Source organism: Pituophis catenifer, unplaced genomic scaffold (assembly GCF_029215685.1).
Source record: "Pituophis catenifer annectens isolate HBS135680 unplaced genomic scaffold, rPitCat1.0.hap2 SCAF_2, whole genome shotgun sequence".
Classification (NCBI taxonomy): domain Eukaryota; kingdom Metazoa; phylum Chordata; class Lepidosauria; order Squamata; family Colubridae; genus Pituophis; species Pituophis catenifer.
The window spans coordinates 218,051,278-218,075,268 of NW_027256882.1; the positions used below are offsets into that span (position 1 = coordinate 218,051,278).

Here is a 23,991-nt window from a genome sequence, read left to right on the forward strand (position 1 = left end):
CTAGTTACAGCACAAGAAATGGATTGCGGCTATTCTCACAAAATGCTGCCTGTTCTTCAGTATTTCTTCTGACTTTGCAAGGATGAAGAAAGACATATATAGACCTGGCCAACTTTTCTTTTCCTTTGAAAATGGAAAAAAAAAGGGGGGGGGGGAAAAGAATCATGAAAATTGCTTGATTAAAGTGTTTGTTTATTTAAGCATTCTTTGCTAGCTTTGCTTTCCAAAAGGACCAAAATCAGCCAAAAGCACAGTATGAGCCAGAAAAACACTATGTATATTTGTGTTACTTCAATCTAACACAAGCAGAGAGTTTTACAATCCACAGCATCAATAACTCTTCATTTTTTTAAAAAAAAATGTTTTTTGTTTTTCTTACTATTCTTAAAATTCCTTTTCTTAATCTACCAAAAGAGGTACTTTGAGATGCAACTTAACTTCTTTAATTTGTGCTAAATGTTATGCTAATATTAATAAGGACCGCCCAAATATTTTGGTGGATTGTTTAAAAGAAACCAGAGAGAACAGGATAATCCAATTTACAATAGCCTTGAATATTATGTATATGCCATGGACAAATGCAAAGTGTACAGAAGTATTTAACCATTTTATTTGGTCAAAGTTTAGCCCATCCTTCGTTGTACTACTTTAATAGAGACTATCAGTGAATACAATATTTGACTGCTAATATTTTCAAAGCATAGAATGTTCACTGTTCATGTCTACTTAAAAGCATATCCCATAATTGAATTTAATTAAATATTCAGTCCTAAAATAATAACTATTAACTTCTTTATTGATAAGTTCAGATTTTGCAAAATTGACATGGTTGAAAATTGTTTCTGGCAAGTTAACCAGAAATCACTTTAAGCCACTTAGCACATTAAAAAATAATCTCTTGCTTCTCCATTCAATTCCATTTATTACTGTGACTTCCTTTTTCTGGGGCTTATATTAAAGTGATCCTGCAGTGGCTACTAGCAAATACGTTTCTAACAGTGTTTACAGCCTGGCTGATCCCATTTTGTATTTGTCCATGGCACATATAGAGCAGCTGGCAGAGTCTCTTATTCCTCCCAATTTTATCTGAATTTCTTCCCTTTGCCACCTATGTAGGGATTTCCTCCTTATTTGAAGCATATAATGCTACTGCTGAACATGTGAACCTGCTGCATATTGAGTCAGGTTATTGGAACCACTGAATTAGCTCAGTAACAATAAATGTTCCTGAGGATTCGGGAAGCATTTTTCTTGGTTCTGCTAAGTTTAATGAAAGAAATACAATCCTGGATCTTCAACATGAGACATTTCGGCCTTTAAGTCTTCAGCCAAGATTACCAGTGGTAATCGCTTAGGCTTTGTGTGGGGTAAGAATGAAGAAATGGGTCTTTTTGTCTCCTGAAAGGAAAGATAATCTCAGTCACTATAATTATGATGCATCTAGATAGCTGTTGGGGAAAAAAAAACAATATAACTGAACCAGAAAGGCAGTACCACACACCCCAAAAAATCTTAATAATTCACTCCTCAAGAAGCTCCTTGAAATTACAGGTAAATATCTTGTTTTTGATTTATGTAAGTGGCCCAGAGAAACTGAAGTATTCTAATTTGAACTACCCAGAAAAGTGCAGCGAACAGGAAGTCTGAACAGGTACTTCCGTTGTCTGCAAATCTCATAATGCTGTCAACTGTTCCTTTTAGCAGAACTGATTATGTTCCTTCTTAACCAGAATCAATGGGGATCTGCTTTCATACTTAGAAAAAGCTGCAAAACCTCCTGTGTTGAACATTCAGGGAGCTGAGGCCCAGATCAGCCTGAGCATGTAAACAGCCTGGGAAAGTGCTAAAGTAAGTGAAACTTTGTCGCTAATTTTTCTTTCTTTCTTTCTTTCTTTTTTTTTTTTTAATTCCATGAGGGTATGGAGTCTGGTTTTATAGCTTGGCTTATTCATGCATCCACAGAGCCAAGCAAGATCTCTTATTTGATTCTGGCTTGGCTGAACCTACAAAACGTTCCGGCTTGTACTGATTTATTTTTATAAAGACAAAAGGTCCAACAAAGCATACAGATATATACAGAGTTCTCAGTCTAGCTTTGCTCTCAGTTGAATAGGATTGTTTAAGCACTTTGTCTTTTTGTTTTTGAAACCAAAATAATAATTAAAAAAACACACACGGTCAACCTAGCACATTCTCAAGACTCGGCGGGCGATCAGGAGCAAGAGTAAAATGCTACTTCTCTTTGATTTTCCTGATTAAAATAATAACACCGTTTTAAATGGCCAAATGGGTGTTTGGAGAAGTTTTCTGTGAAACTTAAGCTGCTTGAAGAGCAAATATAAGCACTCTGGAAAGTGTACAGGCATACTTATGCCACTGGCCCCAAGGCAAGAATGAATGAATTTCTATCTCTAGTGTGAAGGGCCAGCACAAACATGCAATATTCTCTCACAGTTAAGTTTAACATCTTTCAGTCTTCCTAGCACAAGACCCTCTCATTACTTAGCTACTATTCAAAACAGGTTACGTAGCCAAGCAGGGATGGGATTGGTTGATTTATTAGGTTTTGCTGCTGTTCTTTAACCAAGTTGCCATACTAATTGCAAACCCAAAGACCAAATGCCCTGGCATCCACACTTCTGCAAGTCCTTCTAATCCCTGCTCTACAGCTGTTCCAGAAAGGCAGCAGCAGCTATGGCAGCTGACTTCCCCAAACTCTTTCCTGGTACCTGGCCAGCACTAATTCCAGTCAGGCGGCTAGAACATGCTGATGAAATGATTAATTGTTGTTTGCTTAATCATGATTGTTAAATAAGCCACAATAATCTGACTCCACCAGACAGAACCCTGCAATTATGTTTACCTTCTTTTCCAAAAAATTTATGAAGGTTTTATGGAGAACAACACCTTGACGTTGTTCCTGAATATTATAGGGAAGAGATCATTCCAAGTTTTTTTTTCTTCTTCTCTTTTTTGTGTGAATGAGAGAGTGTACGGCTACAAGAGGCACGGAAAGGAAAATAGGCATATACTATCAAAACACAGGACATCAACTGGCAGGTTATCTCATAAACAGAGCTGAGACCAGGTGGCAAGAAATCACTTGAAATCATTCAGAGAAATTCCACCTTGATTTACTAGAAATGAGGCCGAGAAATTCCAACTTGCCATTTCCAAGAGCAGCATTAAATAGACCTTATTGGAATATTTGTACCGTGTTTCCCCAAAAATAAGACCCTGTCTTATATTTTTTTGAACCCCGAAATAAGCGCTTGGCCTTATTTTCGAGGAGGTCTTATTATTTTGGGACGCATGGAGCAAGATGGGGCTCCTCTTGCCGTCTTACCTGATTTCCAGCTCTGCGTTTAAATATTTTCAGGGAGGGCTTATTTTTGGGGGAGGCTTATTTTAGCGCATGCACTCAAAATTGGGCTTATTATCAGGGGATGTCTTATTTTTGGGGAAACAGGGTAGTTCTTGCCATCTCAAATGTGCCCAGCTGTCTGGAGCTTGACAAGGGACAAGTTCTTGTAGAAAAAGGGGGTTGTGATTATGAAAGCCTGCCTACCATTCCCTCTGCCTTTTTTTTTTAAAAGTAAGTCAAAGTTCCCCAGATGTTGAGTTCTTACAGCATGTTGTTCGTAAGCTTTCAGTAGTCCTCTAATATGATTTACTTCTCCGTTTGAGCTAGTCTTTGAAGTTGACTTGAAAGCTACAACTGATGCAAAGGATCGCAGTTGGCCTGTTGACACATAGGAACTGATACAGTGCATAACACCCATCGCATTGGCTGTAGTGTTGAGAGCAGAACTGTAGTCCAAATGAGAGGACCTGTGTCACTATTGAATGCTTGGGAACAACATGTCATGGGAACTCAGCCACTGGGAGTGTTTTATCTAAAACAGGGGTGTCAAACATGATTTGATTGAAGGCTGCATCAGGGTTGTGTTTGACCTCGGGGGAAGCGGGTGTGTGTGTGATCAGGGTGGGTGTGACCAACATGACATCACTCGTGTTGGGCACCTGTGGGGGCCCAAGCGCTTTGCCAGCCAAAACAGGCTCCCTGTTTCAGCTGGGACAGCATCCTGCAACCCTCTGCCAGAGAAAATGGAGCTCGGAAGGGCTGCATGCAATGCCTGCGAACTCCGTTTTCACGGACCAGTCCTTTGCTGTTTCCAGGGCGACCCCGCATTCCAGATCTAAGCACCCTGAGCCTTGAGTTTGATAGTCCTGATCTAAAACATTACTGCATTTTCCCATTGACACATCACTAATAGAATCTCGGCATGATATTAATCAGGGGTGAAATGCTCCCAGTTCGGACCAGATCGCCCGATCCGGTAGCGATGGAGGAGGGTGGTTCGGAGAACTGGTAGCAAAAATCCCTGCTCCCCCACCATTGCCCAGCTGAGCCGCACTATCATCAGAGGCTTTTTTTTTAATTGTTAAAAGCATTTTTTCTATAACCTCTTCGGCTGAAAAAATGCTTTTAAAAGTAAAAAAAAAAAGCCTCTGATGATCCCGTAGCTCAGCTGGGATCATCAGAGTCTTTTTAAAGCATTTTTTCTACAACCTCTTTGGCCAAAGAGGTTATAGAAAAAATGTTTTTAAAAGGAAAAAAAGCTTCTGCCAATCAGGCAAGTCAGCTGGGATCGTCAAAGGCTTAAAAAAAAAAGCTTCTGCCAATCAGGCAAGTCAGCTGGGATCGTCAGAGGCTTTTCAGCCAAAGAGGTTGTAGAAAAAATGGTTTTAAAAGTTAAAAAAAAAAAAGTTGGCCACGCCCACTCAAGTCATATTACCCCCCACACACACCAAGCCACGCCCACAGAACCGGTAGTAACAAATTTTACATTTTATCACTGATATTAATCCTAAAACTTGACTCTTTGGATGCTCCATTTTGAATTTAGAAGGAGTAAGGTTCCCCCCCTCCCCAGCTGTTGGACAGCTCTATGGTTTACCCTTGCAGGTCTCTCTTGAACGTTTATTTATAATCATGATTGATTGGTGATTCCAAGGCCTCAACTAGAGTTCTGATATCTGGGCTGTAAAACTGTGGACCACTAGATGGCAGTAAGGAGTACTCTGTGTCTTTGAGACCAATTAATGGCTATCCTGATTATTTGAGACCAGCCACAGATGAAATACAGATTTGTTTGTTTGTTTGTTTATTTATTAAAGAGACTCTTTCCCAGCTAAGTTATATTTCTTGGATGGAATTGTCTAAGGAGAGAACTGTCTTAGTGGTATCACCTTAGTTGTAAAATATCATTTCTAGAAATGCTCACAACTTATTTAATTTCTGGAGCTTTAGATGAATAACTTTTTTTAAAAAAATCTTAGGATTTTGAATGGATTTATGGGATTTTTATGGGTTATATTTTTTGCTTTCAAAAGTTTTAATATTGTATTGCTTTGCATGCATAGTTTTAATATTAATTTTAAACTAAGTTTAAATAGTGTACATCACTAAGATATCATGTTAATTCATTGTAATATTGTAAATGAAGTTTAAAAAAACAAAATGCTGACTTGGAGCTAGAGAACTAGGATTCAGAGGAATTCTTAATTGTGACTTAGTGGGGAATTTGGGAACTCAATCTTTTCCAGCTTCACCAGTTTCCTTTAAATATGAGTTGCAATAATCACAGCTCATGAAAATTTATTGTGGGGGGAAAAACAAAATAATTAGAAAATTGTTTAGGGTACATAAAGCATTAGTGAAAGATACATTACCAGTTGTAATTACTGCTGCAAGATTTTGTTGCACATTCATTCCAAGAAATTTAAAAAAGTGATTTTATTCTACATAAATTATTACACTTTAATGTAAAAGGATAGCTTGTGGGTTTGGGGCCCATGCCTCAGTGCCTCACTCTTGTAATTTTACTTTCCAATGGACAATTTTTCTCTCAACCACAATCATAGGCTCTAGTTTCTTTTAGTTTTTCAAAAAGTGAATGACTTAACACACACACACACACACACACACACACACACAATACATTTTGCTACAAGATGCTAGATTAGACCTGCAGTACATTCCAATTTCAGCCTCAGCTGATTCTCCTATCTTTACTTGTTTAATCTAGAACCAACAAGTTCCTCCTCCTGTACAAAAAGTGAGAAGAGACAGAACACCCAACTGTCCGAACAATACACAGTAGGAACTATTTCCTGACTACTGAATAAAAAAACAAAAGCTCACAAAAGCATTCTCTTTGTAAAATCCATGGAATTATACTCGGCACCACAGGACCCTGATTTCTGATTCAGCCATATAAGATGTCTTTAAAACACAACTCACACAACTGCATTTTAATACTTATCTGACAGAGCTTTTCTTTCCCTCGAATGTTATCTTAATCTCCCTCCTTACAACTCATGCTGATATTTCCATAAAAACAATTTTGATTTTAAAGATGGCCAACAATTCCTTACATGCACAGTATCTTTTCTTTGACTTCAAACGAATCATTCTATCGTAAAATTTCTTCCCCCCTTACAAACAGCAATACTTTCTACCATGGTCCTTATGTGTCCTCAGCATGACTAATAATCATAAAGAGTTCTTATTAAACATTTCGATACAGACAGTCCTCATTTAATGGCCCGAATTGAGATCGGGATTTCCACTGTTTAGTGATGCAGTCACTAGGCAAATATCATGTGATCACACCAGTGGTGGGTTTCAAATTTTTTTTACTACCGGTTCTGTGGGTGTGGCTTGGGGGGGGCATGGCTTGGGGGGCATGGCAGGGGAAGGATACGGTAAAATCTCCGTTCCCTCCCCAATCCAGGGAAGGTTACTGCAAAATCCCCATTTCCTCCCGATCAACTGGCACTTGGGAGGCAGAGAATAGATTGGGGCATGGCCAGTCAGAGGTGATATTTACCGGTTCTCCGAACTACTCAAAATTTTCGCTACCGGTTCTCCAGAACTGGTCAGAACCTGCTGAAACCCACCTCTGGACCACACTGCTTAATGATGGCAGCTTTGGCAGTCATGGTTGTGATCGTTAGGCTGGTTGAGATGCTGTTGTTAGATGAGGACCTCATGCTTCTCCTGCCCTGCCAGTATTGCCTCTGTTTCAATCTCCTCAAGCACCAATATCCCCATCATCTCTGCTCTTTTGGTTGCAGCCACCTCTGTCAGCTTGCACCTCTGCTGTTCTGTACTCTTGTCACCATCCGTTGACCTTCCCTTGCTGAGGAGCACCCAGTCTAGTTCTTCACAGCTGCTGGCTCTGCAAGGTCTTCCCAAGGTATGCGTGAAGCTTCAGGAAGGCTGTGCACTGGCAGCAGCTCTTGTGAAGAGCCAGGCTGTACATGGCTCACCAACAGCAGGGGAAGAAGACAGCAAAAGTCAGTCTTCTGGGGGTGGAGCAGGATGATGGAATGCAAGAAGATAGGGTGCAGGGGTACAATGTAGAGGTGGCAAGGTGGCAGAGGTGGTGGAGTGCGAGGCAGAGTGGATGCAGGACAGAAAGGGTGGCAGAGTAGGAGGCAGCCTAAAGGAAGAGATTGAGGTGGAGACATGTGGGTGTGGGGAGTTATAGCACTTCTGAAGTCATAAATGGAGAGGGCTGCCAAGTGCTCAAATTTTGATAATGTAACTGTGGAGGTTACATAATATTTATTTATTTATTTATTTATTTATTTATTTATTTATTTATTTATTCATTCATTTATTTATTTATTTATTTATTTATTTATTTATTATTGCGATTTATATGCCGCCATTCTCTTGAGGGACTCAGGGCGGTTTACAAGAACAATATCCAATACAAATCCCAATAAAATTAAAATCAACAACCCAATTAAAACAATTTAAAATTATAACAATGTACACCCATAACGGATCAGTTAAGTTGACGAAAGAGCCACGTCTTCAACTCACGATGGAAGGAAAGGAGGTCGGGGGCTGTCCTGAGCTCGGTGGGCAAATCATTCCAGAGAGTCGGGGCTCCCACAGAGAACACTCTCCTCCTGGGGGCCGTCAGCCGACATTGTTTGGCTGAAGGAACCCTGAGGAGGCCCACTCTGTGAGAGCGCACGGGACGGTGGGAGAGCAGCTGGAGATGGTCCTGCAAGTACCCCGGACCTAAGCCATGAAGGGCTTTATAGGTAAGCACCAGCACCTTGAAACGAATCCGGAATGCCACCGGCAGCCAGTGTAGCTCGCGCAGGAGAGGTGTTACACGGGGGTATCGAGAAGCCCCCGTAATTACCCGCGCGGCCGCATTCTGGACTAGCTGGAGCCTCCGGATGCATCCCAAGGGCAGCCCCATGTAGAGGGTGTTACAATAGTCCAACCTAGAGGTAATGAGGGCGTGAGTGACCGTGGCGAGATCACTCACACAATAATAATCATTATTATGTTAATGAATTAATATGTTAATATTAATGTAAATAATATTCATTCAGCTCTGAACAAATACTTGTTAAATGAGTTAGAAAGTCTGTTGGAGTAATTTTGCAACCTCTCGCATCTCATACATACCTCAGAAAGCCAGGGATTCTATAATTAAACAAAAGAGAAGCACATCTCCTGCAACAGTGAATGGGAGTCAGGGTGGATAAAAATCAATGATTTTTTTAAAAAAATCAAAAAAATCAGATTTTTTTGATTTAAATCGGATTTTTTTGATTTTTATCGAATTTATTTTAATAAAAAACTTTTGGGGTAAAAATCTATCGTAAAATAGTTTTCTATTTAAGATACATAAATAATTTAGTTTATTCAGCATGAAATGGAGCTTAGTTATGTAGCATGAGCTTAGTTATTCTGCAACACTGGAACTATCGGTGAGTCAAGAGTGGGTCAAAGGAGTAGCAGAGATGACAGTTGCTCTTTAAAAATTATGATTTAAATTGAGTTGATTTAAATTGTGAGTTAAATCAACTCGATTTAAATCAAATCCACCCTGATGGGAGCATCATCCAAACGATGAAACAGCACAACTGGTTGGTGTACAAGGCTACATCTAAAACACAATTTTAATCCAGAATAGTTAGGTTCCCATTCAGTGCCCTGCTGTGACTTCTGGGATTAAAATAATTTGTGAAAGATTGTAATGTCAGTGCTCTGCTCTAATGAACTTCTTCTAAAGGGATTAAGCTACACAAAACTTCAGGACTAGATTCTTTTTTATAGCAAAGATACCTTTATGCCATAATTTGTTTATCCTCTGATTTGCAAGATGAAGGCAGCACTTCATCTAATAGCTTAGCCGGCTAATAACAACATAAAGTTCATATTTTGGAAGTTATCTGCAACAAGGAGATAGATGGAGACAAAGGTGATTGAGATGTAATAAGAGTTCATTTGTTTAGACCTTCTGAATTATCTTATATAATTAACTTGCAAGATTAGTTTTTCTCGCCATGTACATGTATACATCCGAACTAGACTATGTTGTTTCTCGGTGTCATCTAATATATGTGGGTATGTACTGTGTTTCTCCAAAAAGAAGGTCAGGTCTTATTTTCTTTTGACCCCTGAAAAAACGGCTAGGCCTTCTTTTTGGAGGGTTCTAATTATTGACTCACCTCACGGCCTCACCAGCCCCACCCAGCAGGAGCCCGCTGCTGGCCCACTTCTTCTGTGACCACTTGCCGCCACTCTCACACATTGCCCCAACCTCTGTTTTGCCTTTAGATGCCTTCCGATAGGCATCTGAAGGCGAAACCGAGGCCAAGGCGATGAGTGCGAGTGGCGGCAAGTGGCTGCAGAAGAAGTGGCCGCAGAAGAAGGTGAGGCAGGTGCCAGGGTGTGCGAGGCCTGGTAAGTAGGGCAACTCCGCCCCCCATCCCCACCCTAGCTTATTTTTTACCTGTGTGCCTTGCCCCACCCCCTGCACCCCTGGGTGGGCAAGGTCTTAATTAAGGCTAATTTTGTGGGTGGGGCTTAATTTGATCACATGCACTCAAAAACGTGATAGGGCTTCTTTTCAAGATGGGTCATCTTTTTGGAGAAACACGGTAGGTATATATATAATTTTGTATTTATTTATTTATTTATTTATTTATTTATTTATTTATTTAGTCAGTCAGTCAGTCAGTCAGTCAGTCAGTCAGTCAGTCAGTCAGTCAGTCAGTCAGTCAGTCAGTCATGTTTATGTAGTGTATATTGGAGGTAGTGATCCTTTGAGAGCTGTATGCCACAAAATTTCATTTCAATGTATGTCGGTTAGTGTACATTCAAAGCAGTGGTGGGTAGCCCCTGGTTAGGACCGGTTCACAAGAACCAGTAGTAAAACTAGTGGGAGGCTCCGCCCACTGACCCGGACATCATCATAGGTGATCTGTGCATGTGTGGGCGCGATGCGAACCGGTAGTAAAGGTAAGTAGAACCCACCCCTGATTCCAAGTGGCAATAAAGTTATTCTAAGTCTAATTTGCTTAATGTACAGAGAGGTAGATCCAGCATCTGTGAAGGGAATCGTACCAGACTGTGAAATTGAGAAAACATATATTATTAAAATTTGACAGGTGAACATTCAGGTCATCGCAGTTATGATTGCACATGATTTTTTTTTTTTTTTTTAAAAAGATTATTTTCAGGAGAATGAATCGGTGATTTTTTATTTATTTTTTGGTCAGTAAAAATAGAACATATTTGGCAGCTGAAGGTGACTCTGCAAGAAACAAAGGGGTGAAAGAACAGTGTTCAAAAACCATGTTTTATCGATCTCCAGTATGGCAGAGAAAGCAGTTTTAGAAGCTCCATCCAGCCAAGAAACATGTGAGTCACTTAAGAGTTTTGTTTACGCTTCATACCAAGGGTATATAATAACACAGCAAGTTCTAAAAATGTGTCTTTTTCTTGTGCTGCATTCAGGGTCATTTTCCAAGAAATAACAAAGGATAGCTTTCCTTCAGGGTCGCAGAATGGTTTCAGACAGATTGGCTTGGCTTCTTCTCCCTCAGATTTCTACCACAATTCCGAACACAAACAGCTCTTTCTTGCAACCAAAATTAAGAACTTCTGGGCTAGCTCTTTCCAACAGTAGAAGCAGAGTACTAAATTTTGAAATGCAAGAAGTCATCAGGATAGTCTCAATATCTCTGAAAAGATGTACATATACGCAGGTACCAACCTGCCTTCCATTGAGGATCTGTATACTGCATGAGTCAAAAAGAGGCTGTGAAAATATCTACAGACCCCTCGCATCCTGGACATAAATTGTTTCAACTCCTACCCTCAAAATGACGCTATAGTGCACTGCACACCAGGACAACTAGACACAAGGACAGTTTTTGCCCGAATGCCATCACTCTGCTTAACAACTAATTCCCACAACACTTTCAAATAATTTACTAAGACCGTATTACTATTATTCTTCTCTTCCTTACTAGTATCTATCTCTTCCTGTTTATTACTATAACCACTTGCTTGTATCTTTCAATTTATATTGTTTTTACTTGTTTCTTTACTTGTTCAAAAGAATTTTGAACTATCTCGGCAACCTCTGTATAGAAGACAATGTAAAGACAGTTTTGTGAGGAGGTTATAGCATATAACATTTCCTACTCATTAATTTCAGTGCAAACATATTGCTGTTTATGCAAGGATCAGGCTCATTTCGATTCACATCTCTAAATCAATTTCAAACACATACAGACAGGAAGGAAATGGAAAACAAAAACTGCATAGGATCATAGATTTCCCAGACCTGGATATATTAAATCCACAGAGCGGAAACATGTAATGTTTTTTTTTAATGCTGAATGAATGTTTCCTTGAATCTTTGGGAGGGAAAAAATCTAAAAGATGTATTTCCATCATAAGAAAGCCTCTAACCAATGCTTGACTACCATACTGTTTTCTCAACAACAACAACAACAAAAAAGGGGGGGGGATATAATGCTAAATATTCCCAGAGGTCTATTATGAAAAAACCCCCACATATATTACTTTGGTTCTTTTATCAACTTTGTGGGGAAACTTCATTTCCAGTTACAAACCAGTTAGGAAACTGGAGTAGGAACATGGAGAGAAGTCACATTAGCCATGAAAGCTCACTAAGTGAGTTTGGGACACTTACTATCACGCTCAGCCCAACCAACAACCTATGGTTGAAGCTGTGAGGATAAGTCTGGTAAAAGTGTGTTTGCTACACTGTATTGACCTTCCGGAAGAAAGGTGGACTAACTATAACAAACAAGATGATGTGATACATTCAGAGTTACCGCAATGAATAAGATCTGTTGAGAACTATTTTGTAGATGGAAAAATGCACGTAGGTCTATCTGAACTGCTATCTATCCAGTCTCCAGGTTATAGTGAATCCAAATTATTTTAGAATGGGGATGCTACCACTAGGATTTCCTTAGGCCTAACCATAACCATGATTATTCTGCTAAGAGGAGAGATAGAAAGCAGGAGAGTATGTAACCCCTGCTCCCATGGATCAGGTCAACTGTCTCTCTATTACACATCTCAAGGAAGGCAATACCTGTCACTAGTGATGACACTGTCTAATGACAGTGCCAACAGATACCAAAGATCAGGTAAGCAGGCACAGATCTACAAGTTGTAACTTGCTGTGACTACCTTAAGCAAAGATTTGCTACTTGCTTGAATGTCCAGTAATGGCCTCCAAGAATCCGGCAACCGCGATAAGACTCTTAATGCACTTTTTTTTTGAGAGAAAGAGAAAAAATGGTGCATTGAATTATCTCTTGGCAGACAAAAATAAACCCCCAAGATGCAGCTCTAGTAAAATAAACAAACCTTAGTTACTGTAATTGCTGCCTTGGTTGCCAGGATTTTAAGAGGCACTACCCAGGAGGCATTGGCATGGCAATGTTTAATTATGGTACCTCCCACATAGAATGAACCAAGTGTCTATCTTGCTCCTGATTAGCGTTTTGCCCCCCACAAAATACTTTTCTGAAAAAACAACGGGAAAATAGGGGATGGGCTGAGGAGTATATCACTTCTTCTACTAGGCTGCAACCATTCTTTCATCAATTGATGTCCACTCAGCAACCACAGAAAAGTTCCTGACTTGCCTTCTCTGCAATTAATCAAAATAATCCTTTGGGGAGTAACTTTGTGGGACAGCAGAAGATAAAGAAGAGGAATACCTTCACAGTTTATAGAAAGGAGCAGAACATACACCAGTTTGTTGGTGTCTCCGTATAGGCATTATGTAAATTGGCTCAAAATTAGACTTTGGTCTCATCTTGATCTCACCTGTCTTTCTATGTCTCCTTTGTCCATGCAGTCTAATTCAAAAATTGATACAATAAGGGATTGCTTAGGATAATGCATGAGATCTCATTGCCACAGCCAACTCCCTCCAAATAACATTTCTAGATACTATATTTTTCCTTCTCCTCCAGTTAAAAAACATACTTCTAGTATGTACAAATAAACAATAAACTCAGAAAACTCTTATTTAGCAAAAAGAGAATGGTTTATGTTTAGCGGTGTCACTGCTGGGATTGCTGTTCTCAAGTTTTTGTTTTAGCACACAATGAACCATGTGTATAAATCTGTATGTATACTTTGTTATATCAACTATGGGTCAATTTTGCTACAGATTTGTTTCTCTTTACTCCACCATTGCTGCTTAGAAGAATGATCTAGAACAGCAGCTTGGGCTATGCTTTAGGTATCATAGTAAACCCCTAAAATGAAGCTTTAATTAAACAAGTTTATAAATGAGAAATTATTTGGGACTGCCTAATGATTAACAAATAGATTATTTAGCATATTTTAATTTATAAATTGTAAAATAAATATTTTTTAAAATAGTGTGCAATTATGAATTGTTAACATATTTTTAAAAAAAGAAAACAAAAGAAAACAAAACAAAAAGGAGGATATAAAGCTCCTTCTGCATATTCTGCTTAGTATTTCTCACTTATCCCAGGGGCATAGAATCTTATCTTTTTATAGACTGTTTTTAATACTAGAGTGTTTACAGATGAAAGCAGAAGATGTAGGGCAAGTAATAGAGAACAATACTTAGAATCTACATAATTTATTTATTTATTTATTATTCAAATTTCTATACCGCCCTTCTCCTTTTGGATTCAGGGCGGTGAACAGCCAAAATAAAACATTTATACATAAAGTACGATTAAAAATAGATTTAAAATAATTAAATTTGGCCCATAGTTTAAAATTTATCAATTTAAAATCCATATCAAAACTTAAAATCAACCATAAAATCATAAAATCAAGAGAGACCGGCTAACTGAAAGAGATGAGTTTTTAGGGCCCCACGAAAAGTCCGGAGGTCGGAGATCACTCAAGTTCAGTTATTCCTAAAATACAGTCATGAAATACGCAACAAATTAGGAAACTCAAAGCTTTCCTCAAACCACCTCAAAAAGATCTGGAAACTGAGGTAAGGAGCATTTTTAAAGCAATGGACAAAGCAAAATTTCTGGAGGGCTGAACGCTTCATAATGAGAGTGCCACAAAAAGGGTCATTGTTCCAAAGTGAACCCTCCTCCAGAGATCTCAGAGGAAAAATTGGAACATGTGACCCCACAATACATTTAGGGCAGAGGTGGGCTGCTGCCAGTTTGGATGAACTGGTAGTTGCGACCCGCACTATCCCGTCCTATATCGCCGTGTTCTTAAAGCCGCATGTATGTGTGGAAGGTCCATGCATGAGCAAAGTGAGCGGGCACACGTGTGCACTCACATTTTTGGTGCTGGGCGAACTGGTTGTTACAACTGGCAGCAGCCCACCACTGATTTAGGGCCTAATAAATCAATATCTGTTCTGTAAAGCAACTTTGAAACAAATAGGTAGTCAGTCCAATTTATGGACAATAGGCTTCATTCATGTTACTTGAGTATACTTCAAGTGATAAAGCCATTAAGCAGCAACAAATTGACTGGTTAGTCCTAGGGCAGTGATGGCTAATCTTTTTGCCACGTGCGTGACCACACCCATAATTCTATGCAAAAACGGGCCATTTTTGGCCTCCGGAGGGCCTCCTGGGGGGGTGGGGAAGGCCGTTTTTGTCGTCCCCAGACTCCTAGAGAGGCTGGGGACAGTAACAAATGGGCCTTCTGGTCCCACCGGAAGTTGGCAAACAGGTCATTTCTGGCCTCTGGGGGGGCCTCTGGGGGGTGGGGAAGGCTGTTTTCATCCTTCCCAGACTCTTAGAGACACTCTGCAGGCTGGGGACAGCAAAAAACAGGCCTTCCCCACCACCCCCCGAGGCCCTACGGAGGCAGGAAACAGCCTGTTTCCCTACTTCTGGTGGGCCCAGAAGCCCCGAAAATGAGCTCACGTGCCCACTGATATGGCTACGTGTGCCACCTGTGGCATGCGTGCCATAGGTTTGCCATCACGGTCTTAGGGCAACCTTGCATAATAGATTCTTCCATAGTCAGATAATAATATGAACTATTGAAGAAATAGTTAATAGAATGGCAGCTGCTACGGAAATACTGCTGCATATCAAGTATGTTCCAAACTTGTATTTTGAATTAAGTAATTTTGAATTTGAATTGTCCTGTTGTCAATAGAGGTTGTCAATCATCCAGGTCATGGTTGTCCCAAAGGTGCTTTTCCAAAAGGCAGCTGGATTTTCTTGGCTTTTTCCTTGAAACCGTTTTGCTTCTCATTCAAGAATTCAGAACTGAAGAAGCTTCTTGGATGAGAAGCAAAACATTTTCAAAGAAAAAGCCAAGAAAATCCAGTTGCCTTCTGGAAAAGCACTTCTGGGACAATTGTCCTGTTATTTTTAATCCTATGTGGAGATAGCCATTTTTAACTTCATTGGTATAATTTTAGGGCAATTTATAACATTTTTTGTTTCCTTGGTTTGATTAACTGTGGATCTCCGAAGCCTTAAAACTTGGACAAAAAGTATAGGCCAGCTTGTAGTTCTGGTACTGAAGGTCAATTTCCAGTCTTCTAGGATTTTTGCATGCTTCTGACATTTGGGAGAGTTATCTGCAAATCTTTATTTTGCAGATAAACGTTTTCAGCATCATAGCCATAAGATAAGACCTACCCTAAGAACAACATTAAACAGGGGGGGGGGGGGGGAAGGCAAGAGTTGACAAACTTCAGCCTATAAACAAGAGCTTCAATTAAGGTGTAATCTCAGCTTCCCAGCAGGGGTGATCCAGCAACAACGAACTAACCCCAAGCAACAATTTAAATCCCATCAGCTGTGACAATGTGTCTTTCATTTCTCTTCTGCAGAACCATGGTGTTTCTGGTTCTGGTTGGTCTCCTCAATGTCCTGGTGAAGCGAAAGTGCCTCGCAGCTGGGACACAACCCACAAAGCCACAGGCAGCCTTATTTACCCAAACGGTTCTCCAGTTGTTCCCAATGAAGGAAGCACATCCCTGTCAATCTGGAGAGCTAATGCATCTTGTACACAACCAATAACATTTAGGCAAAAAGTAAGAAATGTGGGAGAGGGAAGTCTGCAGAGTAGAGGCATACCATAGAAAGGGCTTTTTAGTGATTCAATTAACCCTTTACACATGAAGAATGAGGAAAACAATTTCAGGACTACAGAAGATCTACTGTAGTAACATTTGAAAATCATTAGTCTTTACTTACCACATTACTGCATGTTCTATATCTAATATTCCGTCCTTCACAGCTCCTACATCCACAAAAAGGGGGAAAAAAGCACATATCACATACTAACCAGCAGAATGTTCCTAGTTGCTCAAGTAAAGGTCATCTCCATCTACCATTTACCAGTCATTTACATGGAATTCATCGTTCCAACTATTGAATCTTGTTACATGCATTTTTGCCACCATATATTTGTATGGGAGCAAAAGTACACATTCCACACTTCCACAGAAGCAATTTCTCTTGTTCTCTTGTTAAAACTTTTGTGCCTGCAAAATTGCATGGCAAGGATCAAGAAGAGAATACAATTTCCTAATTATAGTAAATTGTCCATAGGGTTTGCTATCCTTGTCTATTGTAGACAAGGTTCTCTTTACTTTAATAGGCTAACTTCTATTAATGTTATAACCATCTTCTTGATCTTCTTCAGATGTATGTGGTATTGTTTCCTATTCATTGGGCCAGGAAGCAGTTAAGAAAATAGTTACAAGAAAATTTAGCACAGGAGTTGTTGACAATCACCTATAGACATTCACTAAGTATTCATTAAAAAGTTTGGATATTGACATGACATAGATTTTTTTTATCCGCATGGTGACATTAATTGTGAAGTTGCTAAATCTCGCATGTCCAGTTATATTCAAACTAGGAGTACACAAAATAGCTAAACAGTGATGACCATAATATTACCATATAGTTAAATATATTTTTCATTGGGCAATGCCTTGGAAAGAAAAAAATACATTTGAACCAGCACTCTGAATTAACAAGCAATTTGATAGTCACATAGAATCATATCAACAGGCAAAGAGAAAAGGCCACTAGTATAGTCATTTTTCAAAAAAATGGAAAAGGCTGTTGCATTCAAAGGAGAAAACTTTGGTTTGTTGAAGGTTGTATTCCTTTAGGGTACCTGTATTTCATTATCATTATAATTAGAGCTGTGGTGGCGCAGTAGTTAGAATGCAGTACTGCAGGCTACTTCTGCTGACTGCCGATTGCAGTCAGTTTGGCAGTTCAAATCTCACCAGGCTCAAGGTTGACTCGGTCTTCCATCCTTCAGAGTTTGGTTAATATGAGGACCCAGATTGTTGGGGGCAATATGCTGACTCTGTAAACGGCTTAGAAAGGGCTGTAAAGCACTGTGAAACACTATATAAGTTTAAATGTTATTGCTAAGTGCTATTTTTTAAAATCAATATTAAAAATTAAAATCCGTAACACTGCTGGATATGCTTCACAGTCTATCATAATACCTACCAATAACATTGTATATTTACTCATTACTTACATTTCTTTAAGTTTCAGTTTTCTGATGAAAATTCCGTAAATTAGGCTAGAATTTTTTCTATCTTAGTACAGTTTGGCCCAAACAATGTCACACTAAGAGAGACAGTGAATTAAGTTGTTTCCCCAAATGAACCCATTTAATCAGATTCCTTGGAGATGCCTGGGGACATTGTTCCCTACAATCTAACTGCTTGTTTACTCAGTTTATAGAAAATGTACTATCTATATATTTATATTTTAAAAATGTATACTGACATCCAAATTATAGCCATATGTTTAGATATTAATGCTACATTACATATCATCGTGGTTGCTGCAAACAATTTTTTTCACTGATCGTAAACCATCATCCTTATTTCTTTTTCTTTTTTTTAAATTGCAGACTTTTTAAAAAATAAACCATGTTTTCTGTTGCATTTGTAACTGAATAGTGTAAGGCTACTTTTAACAATGCTTAAAAGAAACTTTCCATAGCATGTGATGGAAATCCAACTAATATGTCCTCAACAGTCCTCAACCTATGATCACAATTCAGCCCAACATTTCTGTTGTTAAGTGAGACATTTGTTAAGGGAGTTTTGTCCCATTTTACGGCCTTTCTTGCCACAGTTATTAAGTGAATCACTGCAGTTGATAAGTTAGTCACACGGTTGTTAAGTGAAACTGGCTTCCCCTTTGATTTTGCTTGTCAAAAGTTTGCAAAAGGTGATCACATGACCTTGGGATACAGCAATGGTCATAAGTATGAACCAGTTGCCAAGCACTGCATTTTGATCACGTGATCATGGGGCCTGCTACAAAGGTCACAAGTATGAAAAGTGGTCACAAGTCACTTTTTTCAGTGCCGTTGTAACTTTGAACAGACACTAAATGAATTGTTTTAAGTCGAGGGCTACCTGTATAATAACAGAGGGAGGCAGACAGACAACTCATATGGCTACAACTGGGCCAGCAGCTGGGGGAAAGAACCAGGTCTTTAGGACCTCCTTAAAACAATGAGATGAACAATTTTGGAGGGGATGGGCTGCATTTTCATAAAGTAGATACAGTAGTATTGCAGACAAGTACAGGTATCAGAAAGAAGAAGGAGGCGGATGATAACCAAACCCAGAGAATGAAGGATTTTATAAGTACCACCAGTCCCTTGAATTGCACATACAGGCTCACTGGTAACCAGCGCTGCTCAGGAAGCAATGATGTTACATACTTGTAATAAGGTTCACCATAATTATTTGTGCTATGACACTCTGGACCAGCTTTAGCTTCCAAGTACTCTTGAAGTACTCAATATATATAGTCCATTGTTTCACATTAATCCAGGACAGAGGTAAGTAAGGCATGAGTGACTTAGTTATCTTAGTCATGCAAACTGTTATAATTTTCATACACTAATTGCCTTCTTTAGACACAGGAATCAAACAGAAAGTAATTATGCTGAATATTAAGCATAAAATGCTTTTCAAAACAGGCAATAATAAAAATAAAGAACCCAAGTTATATGAACATATATGTAAAGTGGTCTTATTTCTTTCATCCAGCTGGGGTAATCTGGACAAGAAAGATTGTATCATTTCAATGACTATAGACTCACAACCCTAAATCTGGGCAGTCATCTGCTGTGAACTGTATCTATTATGTGCGAGTAGGAGTTGAAGCAAGTTATTCATCTGATCTTTCTCCTGATGTTTTAGTCATCAGCTTGCTTTGCTGCAGACTTTAACTTAATTGTTGTGTGAATGACTTTTATTGCTTAGGGTAATTCCACACCATCAACGTTCTCTGACACTGCAGTTTGAAATTCACCTGAGATTGTCTACATTTTTACTGATTTTGAAATACAGAAAAAACACAGGGAACATGCCAGCCAACACTCATACTCTTTCTGTCCACTGTCCAATAGAAACAGGCAAAGAACATTATCCGGTTTCCCAGCCCAGGCCTGACAGCTTCCACTGGTTATGGCTAAACAACAACAACAAAATTCTTACTATGCGCAACACACAAAAAGGAATTAAAACAAATCATTATCACCACTACCCTGTGTTTTTCAATACTGAAATGCATTTTTTTTTTGTTGCTTGCAAAAATATCTCAAAGGTTGCTATGAATGGCAACTATATAAATTAAGGTCACTTAAGTGTGTGTGTGTGTGTGTGTGTGTGTGTGTGTAAACAAAAGCACTGAAATCTAACAAGGTCCAAGCTAACTTGTCATCATTCGTCAGCTGAATTAAAGATGCCAATAGGTTCTGTGAACTGTCAGCGTTCCAAATTATGATCTCTTTCAGCGCTGACATGAAATCATGAAGGACACAGAAAGACCTGCTTTAATGCTGGGATGAACTTTCACCTAGTTCCTGGCTCTTCAGCAGATAGCGTTACTTGGGAAACAGAGGGAGGGGTGAAATTCCTGTGAAAAGGAAGTGCATGGGACGAAGAGATGGATCTGCATGGTGGCCAATGAGACATTGGGGTTGAAGGACGGAAAGGGAGGGGTTTGGAAGGAGGTGCCAATCTTGGCTGCAAAAGAGTTCAGGCATGTCAGTTTTTCTATCCTTAAATAAAAGAGATTCATTAGAGACTTTGCGTTTGAGAATGAAGTTTATTTAAGATAGCAACGAAACCTGACATGAACATAACAGAATGGTAAATTAGCCATTTTACAACTGTGCATTTTTCCTTAAAGTATTATTATTATTATTATTATTATTATTATTATTATTATTATTATTATTATTATTATTATATCATATTTCTATGCCGCCCACTCTCCAAGACTCTGGGCGGCTTACAACAATCGACAGTATACTAAATAGCATATTGCCCCCAACAGTCTGGGTCCTCATTTTACCCACCTCGGAAGGATGGAAGACTGAGTCAACCTTGAACCGGTGAGATTTGATCTGCTGATCTGCTGAACTAGCAGTCAGCTGAAGTAGCTGCAGTACAGCACTCTAACCACTGCGCCACCTCAGCTCTTATCCAGAAGTAGTATCCGGAATTGCTATGGAGGCTGAATCGGCAAAAGGGAGATGAAAGGTTCTAATCAAAAATTCTAATTCAGGAGGATACTGAAGGAGGACGTTGAGAGACACAGAGAGAGAGAGAGAGAGGGAGGGAGGGAGGGAGGGAGGGAGGGAGGGAGGGAGAGAGAGAGAGAGAGACCCTATAAAGGCCAAATTGAGCCTAGGAGTTGAATAAGGCAAGAATTCCTAACAATAGGGAAATGGACCACAGGACCATGACAGTTCAACATAAATAATTTTTATAGAATTTGCAAGAAATGTGGAAAAGAGACAAAATAATAAGTCAACATAGCTCCCCAACTTGATAATCAGGTCCTGATATGATCATGAATGAATACACATTAGTATATGTGGATCTTTTTAAAAAAATCTGTTCCCAGCTTTGCATTTTATATTATATATGCACCTTTTCCCCAATCAACGTTAATCCAGAAAGGTTGGGGAATATTACTATTTGAGTTGGAATGCTGGCTTCCAACAGGTATACAAATGATTCTGCCAATTTTTTAAAAGTCAGACTGATGTTCTTCTGTGGTAAAACAAGTTTATATGTTGTATGTCCTGCACAGCCTTGAGTTTAGCCCCTAGAGAGACATTCAAAATTTGTTACCCAATTGTTTGTGATTGGCCAAACACTTAAAATTCAATAAGGGCAATTTGAAAACATACTGTACAAAAAACCCTGAGATTTTAAAAGACCCTACTGAAAATAAAACTGGAGACTGTTTTGATTTAGGTCTTAATCTTTAAGATCAAGAAAAAATAGGCAAGGAATAGATTAAACTTCTTCCACTGGTAACTTTAAAAAAAAAAAAAAAGCAACCATATTTTATGAATATTTTTCCTGTAGCAGTAACAAAATAAACAACCAGCTGGAACAATGCCAGTAGCAGTCACTGCACTCAGCAAACTGTCTAGGAAAATCAAAACACAAAATCATAACCTTTGAGCTGCCAGAGGCACACATCTGGGAAGTAGTAAGGGATAATGATCCGAAATGAGAGCAAGACAAGAAGTAATAAAGCAGGAGACTAAAAACTATTAGAAATTAATACTTTTAGCATAAATAACATTTCCCCGATCTCAGGTTTTAAAGAGTCAGCGTTTCTGATGTAAATAATTTGTCATAGCTGAAATGAACTGAATGCCAGCCTTTGTGTGAGAGGAAGGAGGAGATCTGAGCTTCATACAAATGTCCCTAGGATGCAATGCGCTCTAAATTACATCAATGTAACTCTGTAACATTCATAAAGGGTAATAAAGCTGCATTAAATTTATTCCTAATATTATTAGGAACAGCATTTGGAAATCCATCCATCCCTCCTTTACCGAGTTGCCTCTTTGATAGAGTTAAAACTTGAATTAAAAAGGCTATATTCCAAGCTTCGACTGGATCTTTTCAATGAAAATGCAAAATCCAGATTGTCTTATGTATTCCTATGGCACACCATGGTTATTTTGGAAGTCTCTCCACAATTTAGGATGATATTTACCCCGCTCTCCCCCCATAAGCTTTACATCCTAGAGAAGAATAGTGAAAGCATGAAAGAAAATCATTCCTAGTCTGACTTCCCCTCAAAAAAGGTACATAACTCTTAAAAACTTCAAGTCAGAATGTAAGCATAGTAGGGAAAGAGATATATAGCACTGGAGGACACTTAGGAATGGAAGAAAAAAGCTAGTTTCCTGTCGTACTATGCCACTTGGTAATAAAGGGTAAAGGTAAAGGTTCCCCTCGCACATATGTGCTAGACGTTCCTGACTCTAGGGGGCGGTGCTCATCTCCGTTTCAAAGCTGAAGAGCCAGTGCTGTCCGAAGATGTCTCCGGCATGACTAAACGCCAAAGGCGCATGGAACGTTATTACCTTCCCACCAAATGTGGTCCCTATTTTTCTACTTGCATTTTTTACGTGCTTTCGAACTGCTAGGTTGGCAGAAGCTGGAACAAGTAACAGGAACTCACTCTGTTATTATGCAGCACTAGGGATTCGAACCGCTGAATTGCCGACCTTTCAATCGACAAGCTCAGTGTCTTAGCCACTGAGCCACCGCTCTTGTATTGGTAATATAGCAAGTTTAATAATAAAGAAACAAAATAATCTGGGAAGCCATGAAGCTAAAAGAAATTGCTACAAATAAGTTTTCTCTCTCTCTTTTTATTCTTTTTAAGAAAGAGGATAATATGGAACACTATCCTCCAGGTGTTTGACTGTGAATTTGTTCTAATAACCATGTGAATAAATGCGATCAGTTCCAAAATAATTGGTATGGAGGCAGTAAGTAAATGCATCCCAAGTAACCCACAAGGATACCAAAATGAAGCAACAGGTGTCATGATGCCGACTCCACCCCTTATGCAAATACAGAAGGGTGGAGCTTACATCATAATTATTGCAATGCACGTTTCCATTTGCCCTTGTGTGGATGTTAATGAACTCAATATTCCAAACATTTTAAAAAACTGAAACAACTTAGTGACTGCTCTATGATCCCGATTTCTGGTCAAAAGAAGGCTGTCTTTGCTGTATTTCTGCAAGGAGGTAAACTTTTTCTGTGGAGTTGAATTTTGTTTTTATACTTATTGTCTGGAATGCTCCTGATCATGTATTTCATTCAGATACTCCAAGTTCAAATCTTCAGGTGGGAATAGTAAGGAATCCCGCCTTAAACCCAAGTGCCAATCAATGTCAACCATCCCAAGCTGGGTGGATGAATGATGCACCCAGGAAGAAACCTTTGGTGGCAAGTGCATGCAATGCCAATTTTTAATCCCCACTCTTACAGAATGTTATCCTTATTTTCAGGCTTGCATTTAATTCCAGTTCAAAATGAATGGTTTTTGTATACTGTAGTGTTATATGATAATAGGATAAAGAAAAGTAAAATGTTTGATTATTTAAATCAGTGGTCCCCAACCCCCGGTCCGCGGACCGGTGCCGGGCCGTGGAGTACCTGGCACCGGGCCGCGCAGCGGCCGGGGGACATGAACGCTGCAGCGCAAAGGCTCTTGGGCCGTGCGCAATGGGCCGTGCGCAAAAGCTCCTGGGCCATGCCCCCACCCCTGCGCGCGCTCAGCGGGCCGCGGCGATAAAAAGGT

General features: G+C 39.3%; 1 protein-coding gene across 1 annotated transcript in view; it reads right to left on the reverse strand.

The window, feature by feature from the left end:
• The window catches only part of ADAMTSL1 (ADAMTS like 1), a 508,728-nt gene that overhangs the window by 195,988 nt on the left and 288,749 nt on the right, over positions 1 to 23,991 (reverse strand). Inside the window, exon 4 of the mRNA XM_070938587.1 lies at positions 16,558 to 16,603. Within this exon, the coding sequence (XP_070794688.1) occupies positions 16,558 to 16,603 (46 nt within the window). The remainder of the gene's footprint in view (positions 1 to 16,557; positions 16,604 to 23,991) is intronic.